The 27,436-nt window shown below is 39.9% G+C and overlaps 2 protein-coding genes across 3 annotated transcripts in view; one reads left to right on the top strand and one right to left on the bottom strand.

Moving 5' to 3' along the window:
- The first annotated feature begins 3,407 nt into the window (after positions 1-3,407).
- psme3ip1 (proteasome activator subunit 3 interacting protein 1) lies at positions 3,408-11,500 on the top strand. Its single transcript, XM_034685184.1, has 8 exons — positions 3,408-3,533; positions 4,980-5,116; positions 5,213-5,311; positions 7,434-7,555; positions 8,962-9,101; positions 9,664-9,749; positions 10,279-10,485; positions 11,072-11,500. Exons 2-8 carry the CDS (start codon positions 4,990-4,992, stop codon positions 11,074-11,076), a joined length of 786 nt encoding a protein of 261 aa, XP_034541075.1. The 5' UTR covers positions 3,408-3,533; positions 4,980-4,989; the 3' UTR covers positions 11,077-11,500.
- Positions 11,501-14,998: 3,498 nt separating this feature from the next.
- Positions 14,999-27,436, bottom strand: part of cpne2 (copine II) — a 48,779-nt gene continuing 36,341 nt past the window's right edge. For both annotated transcript variants that reach the window (XM_034684737.1, XM_034684738.1), the window contains exons 14-16: positions 25,699-25,832; positions 20,248-20,484; positions 14,999-16,378 (exon numbers count right to left, since the gene is read on the bottom strand). In XM_034684737.1, coding sequence (XP_034540628.1) covers positions 16,271-16,378; positions 20,248-20,484; positions 25,699-25,832 — 479 coding nt within the window. In that variant the 3' untranslated portion in view covers positions 14,999-16,270. The remainder of the gene's footprint in view (positions 16,379-20,247; positions 20,485-25,698; positions 25,833-27,436) is intronic.

The raw sequence follows: 27,436 nt of genomic DNA, 5'->3' as shown, positions 1-27,436 counted from the left end.
TCAGCGGTGCAGGGGAATTAATTAAAGGGCATGTTTTAGATGTATTTCAGGAAATGTGGGAATTATAAAATGTGGTTAATATTGGTGACATAAAGTCAGGAACAGGGGAAGGTGTCTAAGTTAATGGAGAGCAGAATAAATAATTTTTGAACACCTCCAGATGGTTTGGTCCAGGAGGCCAATTAGTGCCACACTATAAAAGGTGCCAGTTATAATCTGTCTGTCGTTGTTGGTTGGTGTCTGATGTCACTGTGGCTGTTTGTTCAATAAACCCGTTTGTGGTACACCTGAACCACCGCCTGTCATTTTGTTCGTCATGCCTGCTGTATCATCCAGCCGCTAAAGGGTCATTGTAACAGGAGCTTTTAGAACAACACCTATTCCAGCCTTACTGTTTGAAATGGGGGAATCTCCTCTAAGACTCAGAAGGGATAAGCTGGGGTGCCACTATTGGTTCAAAGTGTGTACCTCTAAAAACAGTCTTGAAGCAAAGTGGCTTTTGGTGGATTTTTTGCGAATTGGTAGGAAGCAAAAAGAAATCTAACTTCCTCTATCAAATAAAACAACTAGCAGCAAACATGGGGTTTGAGAAAGAGAGGGCAATCAGACTTGTCTGGTCTCTTGTTCCTCTGTGGTTTCTGCCTGAACCCATTGTTCATGTATGTCTGCTTGGTCAGGTGAAAGAAAGCAATCCTCTAAGTAGCGTGGTTAACAACTTTGTAAATAGTTTTCAGAAGGAGTATCTGCAGATTGTTAAAGACGGTTCTGTGGATCCAGTCTCTGGACAATCCGTGTTTGGGATGTATGTGGCTAATCCTGGGATCCAAAAGAGCATCCGCATAACTGACAAGTCGACAATTTTTTACAGCAGACATTCTCAGTTTTACATTGATACCACATTTGTCTCATTCAGCATATTCAAAATAAATACAGGAGAGTCTGGCGCCCCCAAAAATGGTCTAGGTCTTTAAGGGGTAAGAGTCAGAAGAGGAGGATTTTCCACATAGCCACTTGATCACTTCTTTATAAGAGGGCTGCCAAATCAACTATCTTTTACACTCAATGTTGTCTGAATGAATCCTCTCACTGACTTGTTTCTTCCTAGTCCTATATTTCAAAGTTCCATATGTTTCTTTTTCTGTTATGATAACCTCCTTGTTTTCAATTTACTGCTGCATAAAACTAATGTAAGGTATAGACCTGATCTTTGGGAGAAATAACCAAATATTCAGCCAAATATTTGGAAATTTTCTGGGTTATGAGATGTTCAGATTCAGCAGCTGCTCTGTTGGCTCTCCAACATGGGACATCTAGGGCTCGTCCTGACCTGCTGTAGGACATTCTATGATGTCTGTTCAGGGTTGAAAAATCAGGGCGTTCCATTGAGTTTATGTGGGTGCCTGGTCACTCAGGGATAGAAGGAAATGAAATAGAGGATAGGTTGGCGAAAGAGTCTCTGCTAAAAGACCCAGTTGAGTTTGATTTGAATGGAAAAATGTGAATGGTTCAGTATTTGAAAAGAAAAACTAGAGCAACAGTGGCAAAAAGAATGGAAAGAAGAAAAAAGAGGAAGGCATTATTTCTCTGAGACTCCAGATAGGTATGGAATAAGGAGGATGCTTTGTCGTTTGTTGCTGTTCTCCTCTCTGTTGGAAATCCGCTTTTTGGAGGTCTTGATGAAGGCCCAGTTGGGGTATCCGCAGGTTTTAAGTGCTCCCTTGATGTGCAGTTGTTCCTTCTTCATTCCCTCTGTTCTTGTGGGTACCTTCTGTGCCCTATGGTGAAGGGTTCTTATTACCCCTAGCTTGTGTTCCAGAGGATGATGTGAGTTGACACAGACACTCCGTTAACTAACTGAGGAGATGAGGGATCCACATCCTCAGTCCATTGTTCTCAGAAAGGCTTGTCACTGAGGCAGCAGGGGAGCAGGTAGCCCTCAAAGACCTACAGCCGCCGGTGGCTACTTCTTCTTAAATGTTTGGTAACTTTTACAGCAGACATTCTCAGTTTTACATTGATACCACATTTGTCTCATTCAGCATATTCAAAATAAATACAGGAGAGTCTGGCGCCCCCAAAAATGGTCTAGGTCTTTAAGGGGTAAGAGTCAGAAGAGGAGGATTTTCCACATAGCCACTTGATCACTTCTTTATAAGAGGGCTGCCAAATCAACTATCTTTTACACTCAATGTTGTCTGAATGAATCCTCTCACTGACTTGTTTCTTCCTAGTCCTATATTTCAAAGTTCCATATGTTTCTTTTTCTGTTATGATAACCTCCTTGTTTTCAATTTACTGCTGCATAAAACTAATGTAAGGTATAGACCTGATCTTTAGGAGAAATAACCTTAAATTACTTCTGCTTTGATCTGGCGCTATACAGAAAATACAATTAATTTGACTTCCAAGGAGGGGTGGGTGCGCCCCAAATATAATAGTAGGGGAAACACTGTCTATCAGCTGGAAGTCTTACACAGCATGCAGTATACAAGACCACAAGTAATGCATATATGCACTTTAAAAACACATCACCAAGGCTAAAGCTACACACAGCTACAGGACCACAACTCTGCTCTGCAACCGAATAGTAGTGATGTGCGGATCAATACTGAAATATCGATACTTCCGATACCAGATCGTTATGCTCTAAAATCGATTCTCAAATCGAATGTCAAATCAAATGTTTTGTTGTTGTTGTTTTCTTTACACTTTGGAAGCTTAATTAGATAGAAAATGTAGGCTAGGCTTCAATAAGCATTTTGCTTCTGCCTTTTCAGTCATCACTTAATACATTAATGTTGCTTTGTTTAAAGTGTCTGCACTGTGGAAATTATTGTGTAACGACTGAATAAATACTACTATTACATTATGCATTTTGAACTTGTATTATTATTTCCCTTCTAAATATCAGTGTTATTACTATTTTATTAATATTCTTTTAGAGGTAATTTTTATTTTAAAACAAAGGAAACCTTTAAAACATAAAGCTGGATGTCAATTGTCTTTAAGTGTATATGTGATGTGATTGTTTGAGTTGGTTACAATACAAGGGGCACCAGTTAAAATCTTGCCTAGGGCACCAAGTCGGTTAGGGCCGGCTCTGGATAAAACAAACGTGATGAGCTTTAAAATGGCATTTGTAGTGACAATAGCAAGTGGAAAAAAATTATGTTATAAATAGTTTCCTTGACACACACCCACAAACACACACCCACAAACACACACACACACACACACACACACACACACACACAATTTTGCAGTTGAGGCTTTCAGGGGGTCTCTTGTGTCAATTAAGGGGTCAGACCCCCCTAGACCCCCCGTAATTCGCACAGCGTACTGTACCCTTTTTTTTTGCATATCTCACCATATTTTTTCACTTAGTTGGGTCATGTTATTGCAAAAATCTTCCGGAGCTCGACTCGGCTGCAGGGGAACAGGTCGGAACTACTGTTCTGTCCGTCGAGATAAACACGAGATCATTTTAAAGTGACACAAAACGTCTAGCTGTTGGAGGAGACGAGCACTACGTGGTGAGTTGCAGAGATATTTAAAATGTTCATATCGCAATCACTAGGTCAGAACCCGACATCGAAGACTGCTACGTTGAGTATGAAGCTGTTTCTCTGTTCATGTCACGTTTGGTCAGTGAGCGCGGGGCTAGCAGCTTGTTGAAGGCTAATGAAGCTAACGGGAGCCCGACGAGGCTGCAGGACTCACAGGAGCTGCAGCTCGAGCATTTCAACAACAAAAACAGCACGCTGAAAGGTTCACTGTTGTTCTTCATGTTGGCCACGAAACCATGCTATTATGTATAACTTTAAGTATTAGATAATAAACAGAGTGTGTTATGGGGTTTAGCAAGCTAACCTTCGCAGCCAGTGTTGTTATCATCGTTTTAGGTAACAATGAGTGAATCAGCGAGGTCGATGCATATCAGGCAACCAGTTTTTATTCACAAATCTTTAATTCGCAACTAAAGTTCTCTTACACTTTGCAGAGAGAGCAAAGAGATGTAGAAAGATAGCTTGATAGAGACAGCGTGACAGCTTAAACACATAATATGGACATATATATCTGCAAGGCCAATACAAATGATAGAAAACTGTGCAATGGTAGCATTAGCTGCATTGTAATGAAAGGGCATTATAATACAATAATGTTAAAATGACATGACTGCATGTAAATATAGATAGAGGGAGAGATAGAAGTTAAGGTTGTTGATTCCCTTGACAGCTGAGCCTATAGCAGCATTACTAAGTCTAAGCCTGAGCCAGCACAGGCTATAAGCCTCATCAACAAAGAGTGTTTTAAGATTACTCTCAAAAGCAGAGTGTCTACTGCCTGACCGGTCAGTGATTATCCCAGATGAATAACATTTACACCCTTCCAATGCAGTTTCTGTGATACGAGTTTATTGTTGGAGTCTCAGTAGGATGATTTGTCAAACGTGCATGTGCACAGAGCAAAATGATACTTAACTTTGTGGCCTCCTTTTTATATATCAGTTATGATATCTTTGGTTCTTGAGCTGTCCCCTTTGAATACAATGACTTTATGTTGCTTGAATTGTGAGTCACTTGCAGTGATTTATTCTGACCACAAGGGGGAGTTAGAGGGCTTCTGCTAAAACTCAGTGAGTCCTCTCAACTTTATAAGTCCCTAAAATCTCTAAAAAAACAGACAACATGGCTCATGTATAACAAAACTATAGAGGAACATCCCTGAATCTTTGTGTCAGAGATTTTTCTTGGCATCTCAATTTATGAAAGACAAAAAATGCTTATGTCTAAAATATTCTAAACTTGTATTGACTGTTTTTTTTAATGATTGTATTGTATTTTTGGATTTTTGAATTGGATTTTCTCAGTGGCTAATAATGGATTGGATTGAGTTATTCCTTTGCTGAACCCAAAAGAGTCACACTTTGACTTGTAATTTCTCAGGAGTGCTGAATGTCTATGTGTGTTTGTGTTTAGGTCAGCTGTAATGGCAGGGGGTGGAGCAGCAGGTGTTGATCTAAGCAGGAAGTTTGTGACAGAAGCTGAGCTTGATGAGCAGAGGAAGAAGAGACAGGAGGAATGGGAGAAAGTCCGGAAACCTGAGGACCCAGAAGGTAAGGGCATGCACACATAGATCCAAAACACACCAAACCTCCTACACTTCCAGCTACATCAATGGGTACATCAATATCTGTTTGTGCACTCCTCAGAGGCCCCAGAGGAGGAGTATGACCCCCGCTCCCTCTTTGAGAGACTGCAGGAGCAGAAAGACAAGAAGCAAGAGGATTACGAGGAGCAGTTCAAATTCAGTGAGTGTTTGTCTGTCTGCTCGTCTTTGTCATCCAGGTTTGGGCTTTACCTTGTATATGGAGTTTCCTCATCATAAAAAAAAAAAAAAATCATGAATATAAAATGCCCTCTAAAGAATGGATTTCACAACTGCTTTATTTTTGTGTGTTGGACAGAATGCAGACTTAACTTTAATTTGTTTACAAATAAACTCAACAAATCACCTTTAAGTAGTTTCATTGGAGCCCCTCAACCACATAAAGGAAAAAAACAGTACTTGCATTTTGATGATTTTAATGATAATAGTTATGTATGATCCAGCATGAGCCATATTGGAAACTCAAAGTCAGGATAAGTTGACCCCTGCGTCATGGATTTTAACGACTACCTTCTTTCTTTGAAAGCACCTTAAAGACAAGCAAATGAAATACAAAACGGTGCTAATTTTAAGTATTCTCCATAATCAATCTTTGGAAATGTTAATGATCAATTGTTGATTGATCATTAAAAAAACATTGAGTTTTCTTATGTCAAAAACAATGCAAAATACCTTTTTTTCCCCTAAATCATATTTCCACAGTAAAACAATGCATATAACTCACAGCACTGAATAAATATCAAACTGATTATTGATGTTGCTGATCTGCCAGCAACACCAGTGCCATCCCACAGGTCTGTTGGCTTTGTATCTAAAGATGGGGAAATGTCCTGTGTTAAGTTTTTGACCTTTGTGTCCGTGTCGTTGTTGGCGGCAGTTGCGTATCCCTGGCGCAAATCTGTAGACCCTAAGTGAGCATCTCCGCTGTGTGCAACACTTTTAGTCTGCTGATTCACATTGAACATGCTTTACACTGAAAACACCTTCCTGATAGCTGAATGTAATATGAGACCACATGTTTGTTCCACGTGATGGGGAATTGAAAACAAACATGTGTGTTCAATTAAGCTCTTAATCAACTAATCAATACTTAATTAATTGTTAACGTCCCTAGTTGGGACACACCTTTAATTTTCTATCATGGTGTTAAACAAGCCAAATGATTTCACTTGCCTTCTCCTGTTGGACATTATTATATTATTTTTAATTATTAGACAATAGATATGTATTAACTCCTGATGCCCCTACTTTTAACTATCTCTGAACTGAGCAGTAATATTGTTAAAAGGTTCCATGTGAAGACATTCTTCCACAACCTCACCTCAAGCAGCAACCGCCGGTCTCAAAACACGAAGCTCATGCGGACGTGTTATTAACTGCAGTTCATTGAGTGTCCACTTGAGGCTGGCTGCAGAGAGACCGGAAACCACATACACACCCATTCAAAGCAGACGATATTTGCAGCAATAAGCAACATGTTTACAGCCTGGTTCAAAAAAAGGCTTCAGTCTGAATAGCTAATTCCTCTATCCGCACTCACTGTAAGGGGGTGCATTTTTTTTATAACACGACAGTTCAGAAGATATTAAGATTACAAGTTTTGATCAAATAAGGACATGACTGACTTGATTGACAGGCGGGAACACTGTAGCTGTTGGCTAGGAGGCTCAAACCCCGCCTCTTTACCTCACACTAAGTTAGGTTGTGTTCAGCATTTCCAATATGGCTCCTGCCAACGATTGGCTTCAAAACAGCGCTTCAGAAACAGATGGGTGACGTCACGGATTCAACGTCTATTAATTATACAGTCTATGCCTCACCTGCAGGAACAGGAGAGCATTTTGTAGCAGTCAGTTTCATTCACTCTGATCCAGCTAAACTGCACTCAATGATCAACACTGAGAGTCAATCTGTGTTTCTGATCAACCAGCTTTGCCTCTGCATGTCAGGTTTCTTTTTTCCAAAGCTCTATACTTCTCGAGAAAAGCGACATCATCTAGCTACTTCATTGATGACATTTTTTATATAAAGTTCAGATTCATTAGAGAGTAACTCAGTTTGGGAAATACTGACGGCATCAGTGTTGGAAGTCTTTCTGTCATAAAGCGTGAACCTGTTAGATTTCAGCGGCCTCGCTCATGTGAAGGTCACTTGTGTGTGTGTGGTTGGGAAAAACTGTTAGGGTTTCTTTTCTAAAAAAAAAAAAAAAAATGCAATTTCTCCACTGCCATGTGTTCAGAGCATGTTTGTTTCCATGGTGACAGGGAACATGGTGAGAGGATTGGACGAGGAAGAGACCAGCTTCCTGGACGAGGTCTCCCGGCAACAGTGCTTGTTGGAGAAGCAACGCAGGGATGAAGAGAAGAAGGAACTGCTAGAGTACAGAATATCCTTTCATCACACGAGTGTTCATGTAAAGAATAAGACCCTCTGAGACGTAGCTGAAGCACGGCAGCAAAAGTTTATTTGTCTGTTTCCTTGGACATCTGTGGCACATGAGGCTGATCTACTTCAGTGATCAGGGGTTTGACCACCATCTGTGCCTGTGATGTGTACGCGTGTGAACGACTGGTCACAGCCGTCAGTGTGAGATAATGTGTGAATGGGTGGTCTTGAGTGGAGGAGGACTTTATGTAAGTCAGGTCCAGTAGTCTGTTATGCTGAACTGAAAAGAAGCACGGGGATTCAGCATTTACAGAACACACCTTTCCACCGCCTAACGCTGTGCTGGACCTGAAACACTCTGCCCACTCTGAACATGCAGTCTTTCAGACCCGAGCTGACAAAGCAGTATTATTATTAGTGCTTGTTCTCTGGTGCAGAACATCTTCTGCTGACATACTCTTAATTTCTGTTTGTGACACTGAAAGATGCAGACTTCTCTGTGTAATATTTAAGCCATTCAGTTTACAGATGGATGTACAACTGGACTGATGTGTGAAGTCTTCAAACAGTATACGGGAGTTCAAGTTTTATATCAATCGCTCTCACCTGACCTGATCAGCTAGAACATTATGACCACTGACCCTTCTCTGCAGCCGTTTGAAGAAACCTATAGTTGTCTCGTCTGCTGTTTGCTGTGAATATTTGGACTCATTCTTTGTTTAAAAAAGCGTTGTCTGATTCAGATTGATTTGATAATCAGATCGGAGATCTTGATTTGAAGATGCAGCTCCTGTCTAATCCATCAGTAATGTGCCTTTTTGAAATTCCTGCGTGTCCACAGAACAAATTTGTCACACGTGTTCATTAGTTTTGGTGTTGCTCGTCATTGCCGTCTCTTGTCCTTGCAGACAGACAGGTTTATCTGCAGAAAAAGAAGGGGTTGTCGTGGAAACTGTATCATACGCTGGTAACTACAGCGACAATTTAAAGCAGTTGCTGTGAACACAAAGCACACACGCACACACTAGCAAACACAAGTGTGGCTCTTACTAATGCGGTAAAAACTCCTGTCCTCCCTGTACCTCTTTGTATTTTGTCTCTTCCACATCTCTCAGTCCTTCTTCCTCTGTCGCTGCAACTCGACCTGATTTCAGGTCTCTTGAGCGGTGTCCATCTCCTCGTGTTCTTTTATATCTGTGTCATCTCTCTCTGCCTCTCTCCCGGATTGCTTTTCTTAGCCTAATAGAACCGTGTCACTTTTTCCTCCACACTGATGGAGAGATGAAACTGCTCCCCATTGAAGAGAGGACAAAAAGCTGTTTATTGTTCAGACTGCTGCTGAATGTCACATTACTCGCCATTTAAAGGTCCTACTGTGCTTTAGTCACCTTAACTCTATGCCTTCACAGCGCTCTAGTGAAGCATGCATCCACAGAAGGCCGTAAAGAGCCGGAGAAGAAGGTGGCACCCAAACAGTCAGGGGCCGAGCAGAGGACCAGCCACCTTTCTCAGGCTCATCTATTAGCTGGAGCTGTCAAGAGACGCAGGTACGACCCTTGTATGACCCTCAAACCTGCTCTGTGGATTGAAGCAGTAGAACGAGATGTGAACACAACACTGACATATTCTATAAAATCAATCATACACTTAACTCTAGAAACAAGTAGTTGCCTTGGCTGCTAAATGCTCCCCTGTGTTAACCTGCTGGTCAGCATCAGTGTGTTTGGTCAAGCATGCAGCGTCACCTTACATTTGAACAGCTCATGCGAGTGAGTTGAGTTACATTTTAGAAATTTCTTAAATAGATAACTTAAGGCTCCTTCTTCAGTGTATTTGAAGCTTGAGGAATTTCTAACTCTAACATTTTTATCACACATATAAACTACATTTTTCTACACACACAGTGTCAGTCATAAAACCTAAGCAGTGTTCAGAAAGCTGTGATGATGCTCAGTGCAGCCAGGGCAAAGTATAGAACTGGGTAATAATTCCGATTTTCACTGCAGTTGACCAAAGTTGGAGATCATGTACTCATCTGAAGCATTGTTGACATGTGACCATATTTACAGCATCATCAAATCTTTTAAATCTCTGTGCTCTCTCACTCAGCTCCTCTCAGTCTTCAGACAGCAGTAAGAAACAGAAGGTGGAAATCACAACAGCAGCATCAACAGGGAATGGAGACAGACTCAAAGGTGGGCGGCAGTCTGGAAGGTGGAATATCTGTCCGTCTGAAAGGGAGTGAGGTCAATGTGTAGACCTCTTTGATAGTTCCTGGAACTACTAAGTGATGGTACTATTTATCAGAGACATGCAAGCAAACAAACAGCCTGCTGCTTATGATTGAGAGATTCATTTTTGCAATTACCTTTAGAAGAGATTAATAGAACTGACACTCTTTGCATTGGGTTACAGATTAAATAAAGCACATTAATTTATCTATGTTACCCTTTAGCCCCTTTTCAAGTATGCAATGCTAATGTTAATTTACAAGCAAGGTTCTATCTTTGCATGATGGCAGTTCACTGTTCAGCAGGTGGGCACATTGTGGTTATCAAAATTATGTTAAACAGCTAACATAACATAACAGCTCCATAGAACGTTCTATACATTATTCAGTCTTTCCCACATTACTTTATTTTGTGTGACCAAAAGAGAAAAGAGACTGATGGGTGGATGTCTGCAAGTAGAAGCTCTGAATCTGATGGTGTGTTTGCTGTTCAGAACAGGAGGATGGAGCAGGAGAAGGAGCAGAGCGGGCTGAAGATAAACAAATGGTCCCTGGTCTGACAGCCAAGACACCCTCAGCCCCAGTGGGCTCCGGTCAAGGCACACTACACCTGCCATCAGCAGCCGTGTGCGTCGGGGTTTTACCGGGACTCTGCGTTTATTCTGCCAGCAGCGACTCTGACAGCAGCTCAGACAGCGAAGGTAGCGTGGACACAACCATGTTGCCGTACCCACGGCACAGCAGGGCTTATAGATAAACACACAACTGCATCCACACACGAACACACACACACAGCCTGAGGTTTGTCAGCGAGCACACAGTAGGCTTGTATCCTGTCAGAAAAGGTAACCTCATACAAATTACACACACATGCACATGCACACGCACACACACACACACACACACACACACACACACACACACACACACACACACACACACACACACACACACACACACACGCATACACTGTTGGATTTTAAAGGTCAAATACACGCACACACACATATCCATAGTGTGCACATATAAATCAGTAATACACTGGAACCTCACATACTTAGCAAACATCTTTAGTATTCCTGGTGTTTTCACAGCTGTGAGTTGAACTGTTGCTCCTTGTCATCAGACAGACTTCAGTCCCTCAATATAACCGTAATAAATAGTAACATTAGGACCCATTCGAAATCTATAATAAACTGAATCTGTGTATCTATCTGTGATTTTTGCTATTGTGGCTTTCAAACATGACGACTCCAACCTTCCTTCCTTTAATCAAATCTCACACAGTTTAAGCCGAGCAGCCAATCCCGCACTGCCTATCCCGATGACCTCCTGCCCCCCCTCACACCCCCCTCCCAACCCAAGCCACAGTGACTGCGAGCTGTGTTGTTGGCTGAGGGAACAGTGATTGACAGCTGTGGAGCAAAGGAAAGAGACTGCTTTAGCGTGTGTCACATGACTCACCTTTTAGCTATGAGCAACAGTGGAGAAAGAGTCGGGCAGGACGCGCTTCTCTAGCTTTTGGGTAAAATGCCGTGAAATCGTTTGGAAAAAAAAGATGTTTTTATTTGTGTGACGTGATGTTTTCTCTCATCAGTACTTTGTCTCAGAGTCAGGTCATGCTGGAAAGATGCTGGAATGTTTGCTGCTGTCTCAAGTGTTAGGAGATCTGTTGTTCAAAACTGAGCGGAGAATAATAAAGAGCTTTCCCTTGTGTCATGTCTTTACTGGGTGTGTTGTGTGCATGTGTTTGTGTGTATTTGTGTGTGTGTGTGTGTGTGTGTGTGTGATGGAGACAGAGCAGGTGATGAATGATGAGCACTGTTGTGGTTTTTTGTGATGCAAAAATGAGATTTTGACTTGGATGAGTTTTTTATATTCTGGAAGTGCTGCCTTCGAGAAGTTAATGTATGTTAAGAAGACTTTAAATTCTGAATAAACACAGACAGCAAACATGTTGTCTAGTGTGCAGCTGTCCTTTGGAGTGGTTAAATCCTAGGATACACAATAATTCTATCATTAGAAAACTCAGACTTTTACATAATCAGCCTTATTACTTCAATATCCCCATAAAAGCAAACATTGTGACAAGAGCACATGGTTCAATAAGTCATTGCCATCAGAGTGTATTCATATAATACTTAACGTCCATACATACTGATATTGTTACTCATAATCAGAATGCTCAATTTAACCTGACTTAATGTCAACATGTTTGTCCTGTTAACTTTGTGTTGCAGTGACAGTATCCTCAGAAAGGGTCAAATCAATATTTAGTAACCTGATAATGTTCAAACTGACATGCTCTGATGAGCTGAATCTGATTATTTTAGCTGCACGTTATAAAGACAACAATATACACAATGGAACCTTAAACATTGTGCAGGGGAGGTAAGAGGCTCATGAAAATACATTCCCTCCTGCTAATCAAAAAGTTATAAAAAGCCTCAATACAGACAAGTTAGAAATACAATTCAATAATTGTACATTTACAAGATACAGTAAAACAGAGAAATGTATAGAGACTTGCTAAATTGGTGACCTTTTCAGATGCTTTTTGAAGGATGATAGTGACGATTCTGATTGTAAAGACGGGGACAGAATGTTCCAGATAGATGGTCCGCTGTATTTCAATGTGTACTGATTAAGGGAATTCCTGCAAAATGGGAGGTGAATTTTTTTTGAATATCTGGTATTATATGAATGAATGTCAAAGGAAAACTTCTGAATCTGAAAAGTACAGGGCAGGTCTCTGGTTAAGTGTACATATTTATACATAAACACACAGGTCTAATACATTTTCACATTAAAAATGGGCAAAAGTTTGTACTTTTTCAAAAGAGGAGCAGAGGAGTCACATCTTTTGAAAAAACTAATCATCCTTAAATATATCTTTTGGACCAACAAAATCGTATTTAGATAAGAGGGACAAGTAGCTGCCCATACTGTATTACAGTACATAATGTAAGGATGAATTAAACCAATAAAAAGTTAAAATACAAGAAATACTAAATATGGTATGAATCGCATCAACCAAGGCACCTTGGACTGTCTTTATTTCTACTTTCTTTTCATTTGAAAACAACCTGGCTCTTCACAAAGAAAAAAGAAAAGTCAGTTTGTTAGAAAACTAAATTACATAATGTCCATTCAGATTCTTCTCTGGACTGCTCAGTATATCTCTCAGTACAGAAACCACTGAATAACTTCTACAAGATAAAAAAAGACCATAAAATGTTCGCAGGTGGGTATACATACAGTACAAAAATACCACACACTACCACATTTAATCATAATGATTCAAAGAATTACCTTTGGATAAAAAATAGATAAATCATAAGTATTTTCAGAATTCATGAATCATGTATACACTTGTTTGAATTGAGTGGAATAAATGCACCTGATTATTGTAGGACTGGAAATACACCAGAGCAATCTCCACAAGATGTTACCTCTCATTTCCGTTTGTCTTGTCATAGTAAAGCCATCAAAAAGGACCTTTGGATGGAAAATATCTTAATATGAAATTCACCCCCAGTAACCTTTTCTCCAAACTTTGCCTGTAAAAACATAGATGCCTAAATAACTGGTTGTCAGTTGAAGCTGCACAGGGTTGCACAGCGCATTAAAGTAAATATGAGCATGTTTAATGTTTTTTGCTGTTGTCTGTCAGCCTGGCAATAAAAACCAAACATTTGAAACTCTGGTTTGGAGTTAAAAGTAGTAGGAACTGAATTGGTCGAGGGAGTGCTTAGAGTAAATATAAAGGGTAAAAATTGAACACACTGATAGACTTCTGGCTCCATTTGGCTGTCAGTGCTGAGGCGTCAAATAGATAATCAAAAGCTTTTAATAGAAATGTATTAAAACCTTGATTATGTTTTTATCGTTCATCAGCATCCTGATGACTGGTTGGATGGCGGTTAAAGATCTGAGATAAATCTGATGACCCAGATCTACATGGGCCATGAAATGAATGTGTCGAATTGAACTGGTGTGAAATCGTACTAATTTGGGTAATTGGATTCTGGGATGTGTACTCAGTCCTCATTAAAAGCTTGGCAGGAGACGTGCATCTGTAGCTGAACTCATTTAGCAGACTGACATACAGAAGCAGGATGGTGGTCTAGGTGAGGTATCAGATTGTGCTGGAGTCCATCAGTGCCATTTAAAAAACCTGAACAGTCAGACGTTTGTTTGTGTCTTTAATGGACGGGGTCGAGCCTGTCAGAGTGGGTCCGGGAGTGACTCAAAGCTTTTGTAAACACAAAGTGATGATGAGACTGTAGGTTAATTTTAATGCATTCATGGGAAATAAAAAGCATTCCTGTTTGTCTGTGAGAGCTCATTGCCATCATTAAAGCAGACTTTCTCAGGGTAAGTTTAAACTGTGTCATGGGTTTAGACGTGCAAAAAGTAACCACGAAAAAAAAAACAAACATGCACACAAAAATATAGGTCGAGGATTTGACTGTTAAACCATAGAAACCAGAACTCAAGACCACAGCATTAAACCAGAGCAGCGAATTCCGCCCACTGCTCAACACAGCTGACATTTTTTAGCCTTCTTTGATTCTTTAACTGACTACACTCAGTCAGCTCTTACTGGTGGCAGTATGCTGTATTTTATTGTCCCTTCAGTCTTAGCTGTAACAGTTCAAAAGTAGGCATGACAAATGTGAAGACAAACACAAACCTGGTGTTGGTGTCTTTTGCCACCGCCCACTTGTTTCTTTTTTTTTCATCTTTTTGTGATCATGAAGTGTTGTAGTCATTGTTTGCATGTATTTCTGGTTAGCTGCATATCTTTTAAGACATTTCATGTATCCCTGCTGTTTTTCTTAGTTTTATATGTCCTTGTAATTGTATTGTTTCTTTTGACAATTTCATATGTTCCTTTGTAACCTTGTTGTCATTCATGCAGGCTTCAGCCAGGTGCTTCATTATCAACAGGAAGGTTATTGTTTTATTCCGATGAACATCATTAGTTGCAAACATGTAGCTGAAGTTGAGACAGTTGGACTGTGCACCCACGTTCTGTTATCTATTCAGAGGTTCCTTAAAAGCTATATTGTAGTTCAAATGTGACTGTGCCTTTGTAAACAAAGCCTGTTACAGCATTTGTCAGTACTACAAAAGAACTACAAACAGGAAACAGACCATCACAGATATGTGTTGGTATAAATTAGTGGTGTAAAAAATAAGGAGGCCATGTGACATTTCGTTCAGTTTATTAACCTGAGTGTGGACATAGACACAACTTTATAAAATCAATAACACATTTAGTACAAAGATGCACAGTAATACACGTTATAGTCAAAGAACACAGTTCAGCACTGCATAAAAAGTACATTAAAAACATGTCCAAACGTTGGCTTTCAGAACATAAACAGCATCATATAAATATACATTCGATATATATGCATATCAGACACTTCTGTTCCAGATCCACTATTTAAATCCCAGACTAACAACCTCCATGGACACTTTCTGTGCCATGTAACACTGCACTCTCTTTCAATAGAGTCTCCTTAAAATATTTACAAAATCTGATAAATACATAATAAAAAAGATCATGCCTTTGAGCTCATCAGCATCAGTTTGTAAACAGTGAGCAGATATTGGCAACATGCAGGATGAACCAAAGTTAATAATTATCAATGCTGGCAAAGTCTAGCAAATGGTCCCTCATATAACAGCCAGATGAGTTCACACAGTATCCAATATATATATATATATCCTGTGTTAGTGCTACAGCTGCCACTACGGCCTCATCCTCATCTGACTCTGCCCTCCTGAATCAAAGAAGCATAGCAGAGCATTAAAACCTCCCTCTTGGACTACTGGTATTTAAGACTAAAATATTCAAACTTCCCACCAGACAATAGAGCAGGAGTGAGAACACAGTACAGTTGAGGCTCGATCTGTGAGTTCATCGCACAAGATCACAAAAGCAAAACAGCCATAATCTGATCCGCTACCTGGAAAGGATCTGAATGACGACAGAAGGGCGTTCAACCACTGAAATAGGTCAGCTCAGAGAGGGGACTTTACACCAAGGACTTGTTTATACCACGTGGTATCAATCACGACACACACATGCAAAAGCAAAAATGTACATCCTCATTGAAGCCTTTTTAATTTCTGTAAAAGAAGGCCAATGTTTAAATGCATATTATAACATCTGAAAACACCTCCCGTCACTGAAGACATGAGATGTCTTTAACACTTAATCATCACAGATCTGTGTTGTGGAGATTTAAGAAACACAATAAGCCCTCTGCTGCATTCACTCTGGATATTGATCACAAATTCTTAAACCAGTAACAACATAGCAGATATAATGACAGGGATGTCTTTAGTGTTTGTTTTTTTTTGTTCATAACTTATTGTTGTTCACGGCTAATTTGTACACTTTTATGTCAATAAGAAGAAACTTTGAGTTGAGCAATAGCACAGCGAGTGGCCCGTCTTCTTCTGCATGTCTCACTCTGATGCCGAGTTTCTGGGAGGTAGATTCCGCTGCTTGAAATACTGGGTGACCTGCTGAGGCAGCTCGGCAAGGACGGACTTAGCCAGAGTCTCCTTGGGTGCCTGACAGAGGAAGAGAGCAAGAGAGTACATTGACATCGACAAAGACAAAGATGCTGATCAAACTGAAGTACACAAAAAATCTAAGCCCTGAAATGATGATTGATACTTTTGGTCCCACTTACTTTGCCAACTCTAGCACTGCATGTGCAAAGTACAAACCTAGGACTGGCTAATGGCTATATGCTCATAGAGGTAGAGGAATCTACATTTACCAGGAAGGAGCACAAACCTTTGACAAAGTGTATGTATTAGAGATGTTGACAATTAAACAAGTATTGATTATTTGATTGTTAAGAACTTACTCGAAAACTTTTTTTTGTTTTCTATTTTCATGTCACGTGGAACAAACATCATGTGGTCTCACTTCGTTCAGCTATAAGGGAGGTGTTTTACGTTTAAAGCATGTTTCGATGTGAATCAGCTGACTAAAGGTGTAGCGGAGACGCTCAGCTGGGGGCTGCGGCTGAGTGACAGGTTTCCACGAGCGCTTTTTTTTTTACCTCCGCAGAGGACTGATTATGACCCGGTTGCACTCCCGGCTGACACCTGACCACATACACATGCTTATTATTCTCAATAAGAACGAGTAGGCAGAAAACTGGACACTGTGAGTCTGAAATATGTTTCTGTTCAGTTCTCTTGTTGCAGTAAATCCACATGTCTGAGCCTTCACTCTATATGACTGCATGTCTGCGGAGATTATGAGCCTGCTCCACACATTGATATTCAGCGTGTTTTAATCTTTTTTACACCTCAATATGATTTGTAGCTATTTAATACTGTCAGTTATACATTGTGTTGTGACGGAAAACTTGAATTGAGGGAAGAAACGCATTTGGCATTGTTTTTGACATGGAAAACGTTTATGTTTTTAAATGATTAATCGATGATTGATCGTTAACATTTACAAAGATCGATCACGGAAAATACTTGAAATTTACATCCCTAGTATGTATGTACCTGGACAAGATTTTGAGAGTTAAAATCAGCATGAATAAACATCACAAAGCATTGTCAGTGAGTTGGAGATAAAGGAACAGCTTCAATTTTTGTCTCAGAAGCTGCTGTTCCATATCCATAGGAATAGCCATGAAGTCTGACTCCAGGAGGACAATTCCCTGTCCCTGTTCTGCAAAATGCTGGTTAAACTTTGACCAGTGTGCTTGGTGAGATGATACAGATGTGTCCCTATTTGTTTCAAACACAGAAAAACGTACAAACTTGTTTTAAATGACATTCACTTGATGCGTATTAACAATGTTTCTTTACTTTCTTTATTATTTGTGATCTTGCAATTTAAATGATTTCAACTCTTCCTTACACACTCTTATTATCCATCTTCATCATTACAGTGCTTATGATGTCCAGCTTGAAGTATATTTAAAACTCTAGAAAAACATTCTAATGGATCAAATTATCATTATTGTCTTACTGAGAGCAATGCCCTGAGGGAATGTACTGTGCCTTTAATAGTGCACTGATGTACTGTGTGGCAGTGTGACTCCAGCTGCACGAAAGAGGACCAGAGTAGTGCTCTTCAGTGAGGAATAACAACTGCAGTCAAAATAATTGGGACCCAGCTACCAGGCATCACCCCCATCTACACCAATGGGGTAAAATCTTTAAACTTCTGCTCTCAGGCAGAGGATAGGTACAGGTACAGGTCCAGCAGAGCAAAGAGCGCCAGGATGAAGAAGAGCAGCTCTTCCTTTAAACAGTCAGACTGCTCAACAAATACCAACCCCGAATCAACCTGTCCTTCCTGCCCCATCATTGTAAGAGCACATATTGCACCATGTTTACCCTCTCAGGACAATATGCTACATCAGCGACAGATTCCAGTTCATGATTACAGATCTAATAAAAATCACTGTACTTATTGCTATGTGTAAGTTACCAGTTTGACCTACCTTAATACCTTATTTTATCCTTATGGTATTTTTTTGTCTTATTTAGCCTATTTCCAAAGTGCTTTTATCATATTTTGCAGTAACGCTGCTTGGGGAGATACTTTGCCGTTTTGTTGTGTTGCACTCGGACAATGTAGACTTGAAAAAGTTATTTTAGTGTTTCTCATTGCCTCCCATTGTAACTTTCAAGCACTTTGTATCCAAGTCTTTGAAAGTGTTATGAAGTCTACCATTCTGTGTGGTCCACTTTTCTTTGCTTGATGATAAAGATTATACAGGATTTGAGACGTTTTGGTATAAGAAGAGTTAGAGTATCACATTCCTACAAACTACTTCTTAGAGGTAACAGAATGTAGATGGCGTTAGCCTGCCGACACAGCACATCATTTCAGGTCACTCTCATTATTTTGTTTCCTCTCTGTCACAGTGTCATTTCTCACTCTTCTTTACTCTCACAACAACAAATTGGAAAGAAGCCAGTGAGCACTGTCTGTTCCTCCTTCTACAAAGGAAGTCAGCTCGCCCACCACCAGCCCACACACACACGCACGCACACACACACACACACACACACACACACACACACACACACACACACACACACACACAAACAAATATAAAAAACAAAAGTGACATGGACCGTCTCCCATGCACACAATGCCCGTAATTTGCACCAACTAATTAGCTCATGTGCTTACCTGTGGCACACATGGATAAACACTTTTTTTTTTACATTAATTGCGCTTATCAAACCAGCACATGACACATTTCTCAGAGTCTCTGTTGCGTCTGAGATAAGCAAGCAGCTTTCCTCATCTATCAAACCTTGTATGAGTAGTACAGTGTGTTTCCTACAATCTACCAACCAACAGGCCTCCATTTGGAAACACACTCTCACTCAGAGACTGTGACACATTATTAAGTAAAGCCTCCATGGCAGAACTAAGAGGGTGTCAAAGTGACACTGCAAATCACAGCCGCAAGCCCAAACATTAGCTCAAGTAGAATCTGGTGACTGAGAGGTTTCAAACTTCACCAAAACCTGTTTGGTTGTCAAAATATGGGGGAACTGTGAGCATGTTATTAAAGTGAAACTAGAGCTGTGCACTACTTCAACACAGCGCTACTAAGGATCCTGCACAGCTTTTAAGTAACAATGCCTATTCACTATTTTACCAAAGTGAAAATCAAAGTATTGCTGTTTATTTCCTCTAGTTACCCAAGCTTTCTTTTTTAAATAACACACCAGTGTAGTACAGGAAACATTTGAATGGAGTAAAAATATTTTGTTGAATCACCTGTCCATTAGCCAAAGGATTGTACACAACTGTTATTTCAACATTGGTTATTTCACATGATGAACTTGTTTGTGCTGTTGTGTCCGAGCTCTTTTCAGGGGTTTGACTTTGGTTGTTAAACTTTTAGTTGATTATTTAAAATTATTAAATCAAACTGAAATTCTCAAAATCATATTACAGTGTTTTGAACTTCATACTAATGGACCAACATCCATGACATCCAATTTCAGGTTAGAAATTAGCCAAGAGACCTACAAAGCTTTATATTCATTTGGATGTGTGCTATGTAAATAAACTCTCCTTGCCTTGCTTTAACCTCATATGTTTTAATGGAGTAATACAGTGTTGCTTTGCCATTCAAATAATTCTTAGAGGGATGCATCATAGACCTACCACTAAACTGAAAAAATATCCACAAGAGTTACAAACAGCTTCTCTGCAACAAGTATGAGATTTAAGGAAAGTGTCAGCATTTTGAGCAGACTGAACTTTTCTGTCTGATTATGTTTAATATTCTTATGTGTGCATTTATGCTGTTGCTACACAGGGCAGTGCTTTTTTGAAAGCCAGTAAACCTTAATCATGTCAGCTGTGTTTTTTCTTAATGGCACTCAGGCCCCTCCTTTTTTTCATTGTTCAACATCCTGAATCAAATACTTACATTGCGGAAATCTCTGAAAGGAACAAACTGCACAATGTCCCGAACAGCCTCCTCTCCTGTGCTGGACCTCAAAACGCTGGCGTCTCCATCTAAGAACTCCATGGCAGCAAAGTCAGCGTTGCCCACCCCGATGATGATGATAGACATGGGTAGTTTAGACGCTTGCACGATGGCGTCACGGGTCTCGTCCATATCGCTGATCACCCCGTCAGTTATAATGAGGAGAGTGAAGTACTGCTGCAGAGCAGAAGAGGGGTTGTGGAAGGGAAGAGATGGAGGAAGAGAAAATGTTTATAGAACATCATCATATTGTTACTGATAAAAGGCAAATCTCTGAAAGTTACTTCAAAGGAGTCTGCATCCGGAAAAAAAGCGAAGAGCTACAATCAGAATGATTTTGTTGTCAATGATAGTAAGTATACTGACAAAATGTTCTTGTGGATAAGAGAAAGACAGAGACCAGGTAAAAATGAAATAAAAGAAATAAAGAACATTCAGAAAGTGTCATTTATGACAGCGAAGAGAAAACAGGAATTACACGAAGAAGACAGAAAGCCAAACAACACAGTATTTGTCAGAGAAACACAAAAAACAGAATGAAAGCTTTTCTGGGCTCCATTCATATGACTGAGCACACCATCTGTTCTTAGAGAATGAGGAGAGACAAAAAATCAAGAGAAAACAGGAGAAAGATGACACAAGATGAAGAAAGAGATGAAAAAGAAAGACGGCACTTCGTTCTAAATAAGGCTGGAAAGGGGCAAAGATCTGCCATAATTGGTTGAATTACTCGGTTGAATGTCAATACTATATTGTACATATATATATTTTTAACTGAATAACAATCAGGCTCATTCTTTACTTCTTCTTCCACCACTCATACTACTTTTTTCTTTGTGAGTAAAAGCCTCTTTTACTTGTTTTCCCTGTTTCTGCATCGAAAATGTTACTGAAAAGTCAGGCCTGTTTTTAACATTTGAGCAGTTTGTTTTAGTGAAAGTAAAGGGTGTGAAATCAATCCAAAGTTTAAAAGAGACCCATGAAAAGACAGAAAGAGATGGAGATAGGGAAGCGATATAAAAATGAAACGATTTTGTAATTTTTTGCATCAGTTGTTTCACTTAAAGTCTGACTGGTTTTACTGGCTTAAACGTGAAGTTCCTTCTTAGTTATCGTGTGTGTGTGTGTGTGTGTGTGTGTGTGTGTGTGTTTTTTAATTATATTATAATTTTTTACCAGCGAGGGAACCAGACCATTCTGTCAAGGTCTAGTTGTTAACTGGGGAAAAAAAGTCTGATAAATCTATTAGTAGGTTAAACCACTCAACATTTTGATAGACCAGCCACATTGCTTTTCAATTAACTTACACAGTGACTAGAAGACCAATCAGACTTGCAGTTTCAGCATGCGCCCCATGTACTGAGGCTAAATTCCGAGCCACAGTGGTCGCTGGTTTGACTCAGAATCCCGTCCTTTCCTGCATGTCATCTCCCATCCTCTACTTTCCATATTTCATGTCTCTTATTAAGGAAAAATTGCCTCTTAAGTAAGTTGAATTTACACAATAAATATTTAAGTTTCTGAAACATTTCAACAGAAAAAGTAGAAATGTCTTCTCTGAGCTGGAACAAGGTTTCGCACAAACAGATAGCTTGAAATAATAGCCAAAGATCACACTACGACCACGAACATGCCTCTGGGTACAAAAGTGTGAAAGCTTATCCTATGACAAGAACAGACTCAAACTGACTTTACTCAGAACAGGATCACACTCCCTCATTACACACAGACACACACAGGGAGGGCTCTGAAGCCTGTCTCTTTAATGTGCTAACAGCAGCGCTCATTAGGGAATCATTATCACACAGACAGACAGGGTCGCTCACACACTGGGGCATGCACACACTGCACTTCCTGCAGCATGTTTGTGTGTGTGTGTGTGTGTGTGTGTGTGTGTGTGTGCTTGTAAGCAGTCACACAGTCTGCAGTCACAGGTTCTCTCATTATCTGAGGAACAGGCACATTGAGGCAGAGGATCAGCCGATTTTACAGCCTACAACCTCACCACCCACTTAACACACACACACACACACACACACACACGCACGCACACACACACACACACACACACACACACACATACATACACACACACACACACACACACACACACACACACACACACACACACACACACACACACACACACACACACTCCATGCTAACAGCGACCTTGTATGTGGTCAACACTTGTGCTGTAGCTGTCACATCTGATTGTCCGTTACTCCTCCCTATGTTTCACCCCTGTTTGAACTCGCTGTGACATCATTTCCTAACAGAAACAAAAGGATCCTGGTACAGAGTACACCCACGAGTACAATCCTTTTGCGTAGTTTGTTCATGTTTTTGTTCTCCACAGGGTGACAGGGTACAATTAGGGACAAAAAGCATCGTGGGTGCATAATGATACCCAGCTAATGTACTCTCTTCAGATCTAGGCAGACGTTGTACCACTGGATACAAGTCTGAAACATGTACCATTTTTTAAAATGTTGTCGATCCTAACCATTGACAATATACTAGTATGGACAACCATAAGTGGAGCGGCCACGGAAGCAGAGGGTGCGGCTGCCCCAGGGCCCACATTCAGTAGGGCCCCATTACTGAGCTACTTTTTTGACAGGACCGGAACAGCAGATGTCTGTGTCTGTCCACAGTTGGTGTTGTAATTAGAAAACATTCACACACACACACACACACACACACACACACACACACACACACACACACACACACACACACACACACACACACACACACACACACACACACACACACACACACACACACACATCTATTTTAAATTTAAAGCAACCTCCTGTTGTCGTTCAGTTAATAATCCCCAGAAATCCATATACACACTAACACACCTGAAAACGCATATGGCATGACCATTCAAGATTATTTATCTGGTGTTTAAAGATGGGCCCATGAAATTCTTTAAGCTTAGGCGTGCGTAAAGGTAAACAGCTAATATGGTGATGTATTTCTCAGCCTCCTGATGGTATAAATGAACCTCACCTGTTTTATTGTTTCATCACGCCTTGATCAAGACTGTGTGAGGGTTGAAACCGATTTATGCCCTGAAAAATTAAAGGCTTTTTAAACCATGCCTTGGCTCGAGCTGGTGTGCCTAAAGACAGCCCCCGTGGCCCCCCCCCCCTTTTTGAAAAGTCAGTTTTGACTTGATGGGAACAGAGGAAAAGTCAGCCGACCATAAAAGTTCTTTAAATGATCCATAAGGGATACATTAAGTTGTTTAAGTGTTTACCATTTTTCAAAGGAACTCATCCAAAAGTTACAGAGGTATTTGGCTGAAAATCTAATGCCAGAAGAAAAGTCCTGGATATAGTAAAAGTCATTTTTATTCATTGGCTCGGGAGTATGTCACACAACTATGGACAGTATGACTATTTCATACTGAATGGCTATTCAGTAGTTTACAAATCATTAAAACTGTTTGACTGACTAACACTAACATCCCTAAAGCTTTTGCAATTATAAGTGAGGGAGGATGAAAAGGAGAGAAGCACAGCCACAGATAATGTGATACTGAGAAGATGATAATGAGGGTGCTTTTCTGACGTGAAGTTGAGCCTGTAGATGTGAGAAGAGCCTGGTCAGTGTCTCAGCAGGCTGAAAAATTAGTGTGAGGTGGAAGAAATCATCGCTCAGTAGTTCCACCTTCCTACTGACACTCTGGTAAACATACCAGGAGTCTGGGCCAACAGATGCACACACTTGTTTGTCCTGTCAGCCATCAAGCTGCTAAACATAGTAAATAAAGTATGAGTATACTGCCCTGACAGTAATTCATTACTGACCGCCTTTAATCAGGGACATGTTTGTATTTACTTTGTGGCATTCACCCAAAAAGAAGTCTGATGAGGACATGGTTGCACCTTTGTGTTGGTGGAAATGTGGTCGCACAGTGAAAGACTAAACAGGCAGATATGGAGAAAAGGTAAAGTGTCCCAGAGGCTGAGGTGCTATTACTGCTCATAACACTGAAATACAGTAGTCTGGACAGCAGAGCACCAAAGAGAGCAGAAACCTCAAGGGAAACATCTCCTCTGAGAATTTACAGAAGAAATTTGCTGAAACTGATAAAAAAAGACTCAAGCAGGCTGAAGGAGAAGCTACAAGCAAAGAAAGTCATGTATCAGGACTTTAAAGAGGGATGTCAAAGGAATCAAACAAATCTAAAGCTTTTTGAAATCAGAGAGATAAAGGCAGAGATGGATACTTAATTGATCCCTAGGGAAATTTATGCATCCAAGAAGAGGTACATCTGTCACATCTGACAATATGCACTACACCCCCACCCCCACTTCATATATTATTGTTTAACCTGTACAAAAACGATAAAATAACATCAAACCTTGACAAAATTTAAATCAAACTGGTACAAAAACTGAAAATATACTGATGCTATGACGGGTAGGTGAATGGAGGTACTGCACAATAAAACATAAAGCGTAAAGCTTGAGGTGAAAATGTGCATTATGTAATAACCAAATAATATAAGGGTTAGGTTAGGTAATATCACATTAAAATAACCAACAGATATATCTATTGAGCAAATGTACAAAGGAAAAAGTGTAAGTAACAGGGCGGATAATCTTATGGAAAGACTACAACCCTAATTCCATGAGTTCTTACACTGTGTAAAATGTTTATAAAAACACATCGTGATGGTTTGCAAATTATTCAAACTCTATATTTGATAAAAAATTCTCCAGAGACAACTATTTGAATGTTTAAACTAAAAATTTTGATTGTTAAATGAAAATGTTATTATAATACATTTAAAACAAGCATATATTTGTATGATGTTGATCTGTTTTCCATTCAATGTAGACTTTAAATGATTTGCAAACAATGAAACTCTGCTTTTAAGAACATTTTACACAGCATCCCACAATTATGGAGTTAGGGTTGTGAATAAAAGTTGTCTTGAAGTTACAGGATGCCAAACACAACCTCGATAAGAGATGGAGGACACCGATTCTAGACTTAACTTATTGTTACACAAGCAGATTTTCTGTCTTTTGATCAGAAGGTCTATTCATGTCATTTCAGGGGGGATAACAGTAATAATTTAACATCAGCATTCCCCAAAGACAGCTGTTTCAACTTAAAAGGTTTGTCTCTAGTAGTGGGATAAGTTGAGGGTGTTTATGTTAGGGTGCTGGGATTTATAGAATTTATGGTCATCAGCTGTAAGATGTGTCAACCAATGATTAAAACACCTGTGACATATTCTACCTAAATCTCATAAAACATATGAGAAATAATCACATGCAACCATCCCTGCATCTATTTCATTAGCTCAACTGAAAACAAACTAACAAACACAGAAATGCAGATTAAAGGTCAGTTGTCACTTACCGCTGCTTTCTCCTGTTGAAGGGCCTGGGCGGCGAAACGTGCTACATGATTGATAATTGGAGCAAAGTTTGTCGGGCCGTAGAAACGAATGTGAGGGAGGCAGGTGGAGTACGCCTGGGCAATACCCTCAACACCTTTGCAAAAAGAAACACAGACACAGGATTTATATTTCAATACAACCTCTCAGGGGAATTTCTTATTTAAACTCAATCAACTCAAACCAGCAGACATCTAAATGTGTGTCAAGGTTTCATTTCTTGAACACAAGCCTCCTAGTGACCAGTCAGACTACATATTATTATCACAATTATAGCTTGATCCTGCAGACGTGGGGTTTTGGCAACCGTTAGCCCTGAAAATCAATTATTTTATCCCATACAGTGTTTTATAGTGAACGACCATCAGGCCACATTTTGAACACATCACGACCTCCAAACATGAAGTCTAGCTGTTTGATTTTTTTTCTGCTTGCTAGCCTGTGTTCAGTCATGGTCACATTGATCATCAGAGCACAGAGCGCTCTGCACGTGAAAAAGTCACGTGCATAAACAAATAAAACGATGAAGTGAAAAATGAATGATGAAGTGAAAGATGAATGATGAGGTTGGTGCTGCAAGATGGAACTAGAGAAAAAAATAGAAATGTTAAGGACAAATTAATATAAAGAAAAGCATTTCTGATTTGCTTAGGGCAAGAATGGTTTCATTGTACACTCTGTATGAAATACATTAGTTACAGGAACATATTGAGACTACAGTTCTCCGATTCCAATTTTATGTTTGGCCCAAATGTTTCATCTCAGAAAGCACACAAGGCTGTGTTGGCCTTTCCAAAAAAGTGAGCTGTAATCTTTCTCATGTAGCTTGTGGAGAAGAAATTCATCTGCTAACCTTAAAACGAAGGTCATGTGTGGAGGCAGATGTTTGAATAAGGACAAGCTGTTCATCTATTTCAAAGAGGCACACAGAGGTTCATCAGGTCCCCATGTGCAGTATAAATGCTCTTATTAAATATAACCGTCTGCCTCCGTCAGGCTAAAACATGTGTTACAGTATCACCCATGCTCTCACAGTTGTGCTCTCAGCAGGGCGTATGCAAGTCTTTCACATTTGTCAATAAACATCCTACACATAACAGGTTCTGATGGTGCATTAACAGATCTGAATGCAGAGCGCAGAAATGAAGTGCATCCTCTGACTGGTGCAATACACTGAAGAAATTTAACAGCCTGCATACTTATGCCTCATAAACATTTGACCTGCACTTCTGTTCAAAACAAAGTTCAGTGTCCTGCTGATGTGTGCACCTGTGGGACACTACACTTACACACCAGGGTGCTTTTGGACGGTGCTTTAAGGATAAGCTGAAACAATCATGGTAACATCTTAATTATGGTCAACGTAGCATGTTTGCCATGCTAGTGAAACATGTGTGCAGCAAACATCTACCATAAACATCAGCAGAAAACTGACTAACGTTAATGCCATTAGATTTGCAGAGATTTGTCCAGAAACTGAAATAATTTAATGGTGCCAAGAAAGAAAGTCAAGAAAAAGAAAAGTCAAGGGATTACTAAATGGGTTAAAATTCACCCTGCGGTAACATCTTGTGAATCACAAGAATTCATAGAAATCCCTTGAATAGTTGTTTTAAAATTCAACACAAAACAATGCTGATCTACTGATGGTGAAAGAGAAGAGTATTCAGGAGATCAGAAAGTCCTCATGCCTATATATAA

The sequence above is a fragment of the Notolabrus celidotus genome, chromosome 6 (genome assembly GCF_009762535.1).
Source record: "Notolabrus celidotus isolate fNotCel1 chromosome 6, fNotCel1.pri, whole genome shotgun sequence".
NCBI lineage: Eukaryota > Metazoa > Chordata > Actinopteri > Labriformes > Labridae > Notolabrus > Notolabrus celidotus.
This window is presented reverse-complemented; position numbering and strand designations above follow the sequence as displayed.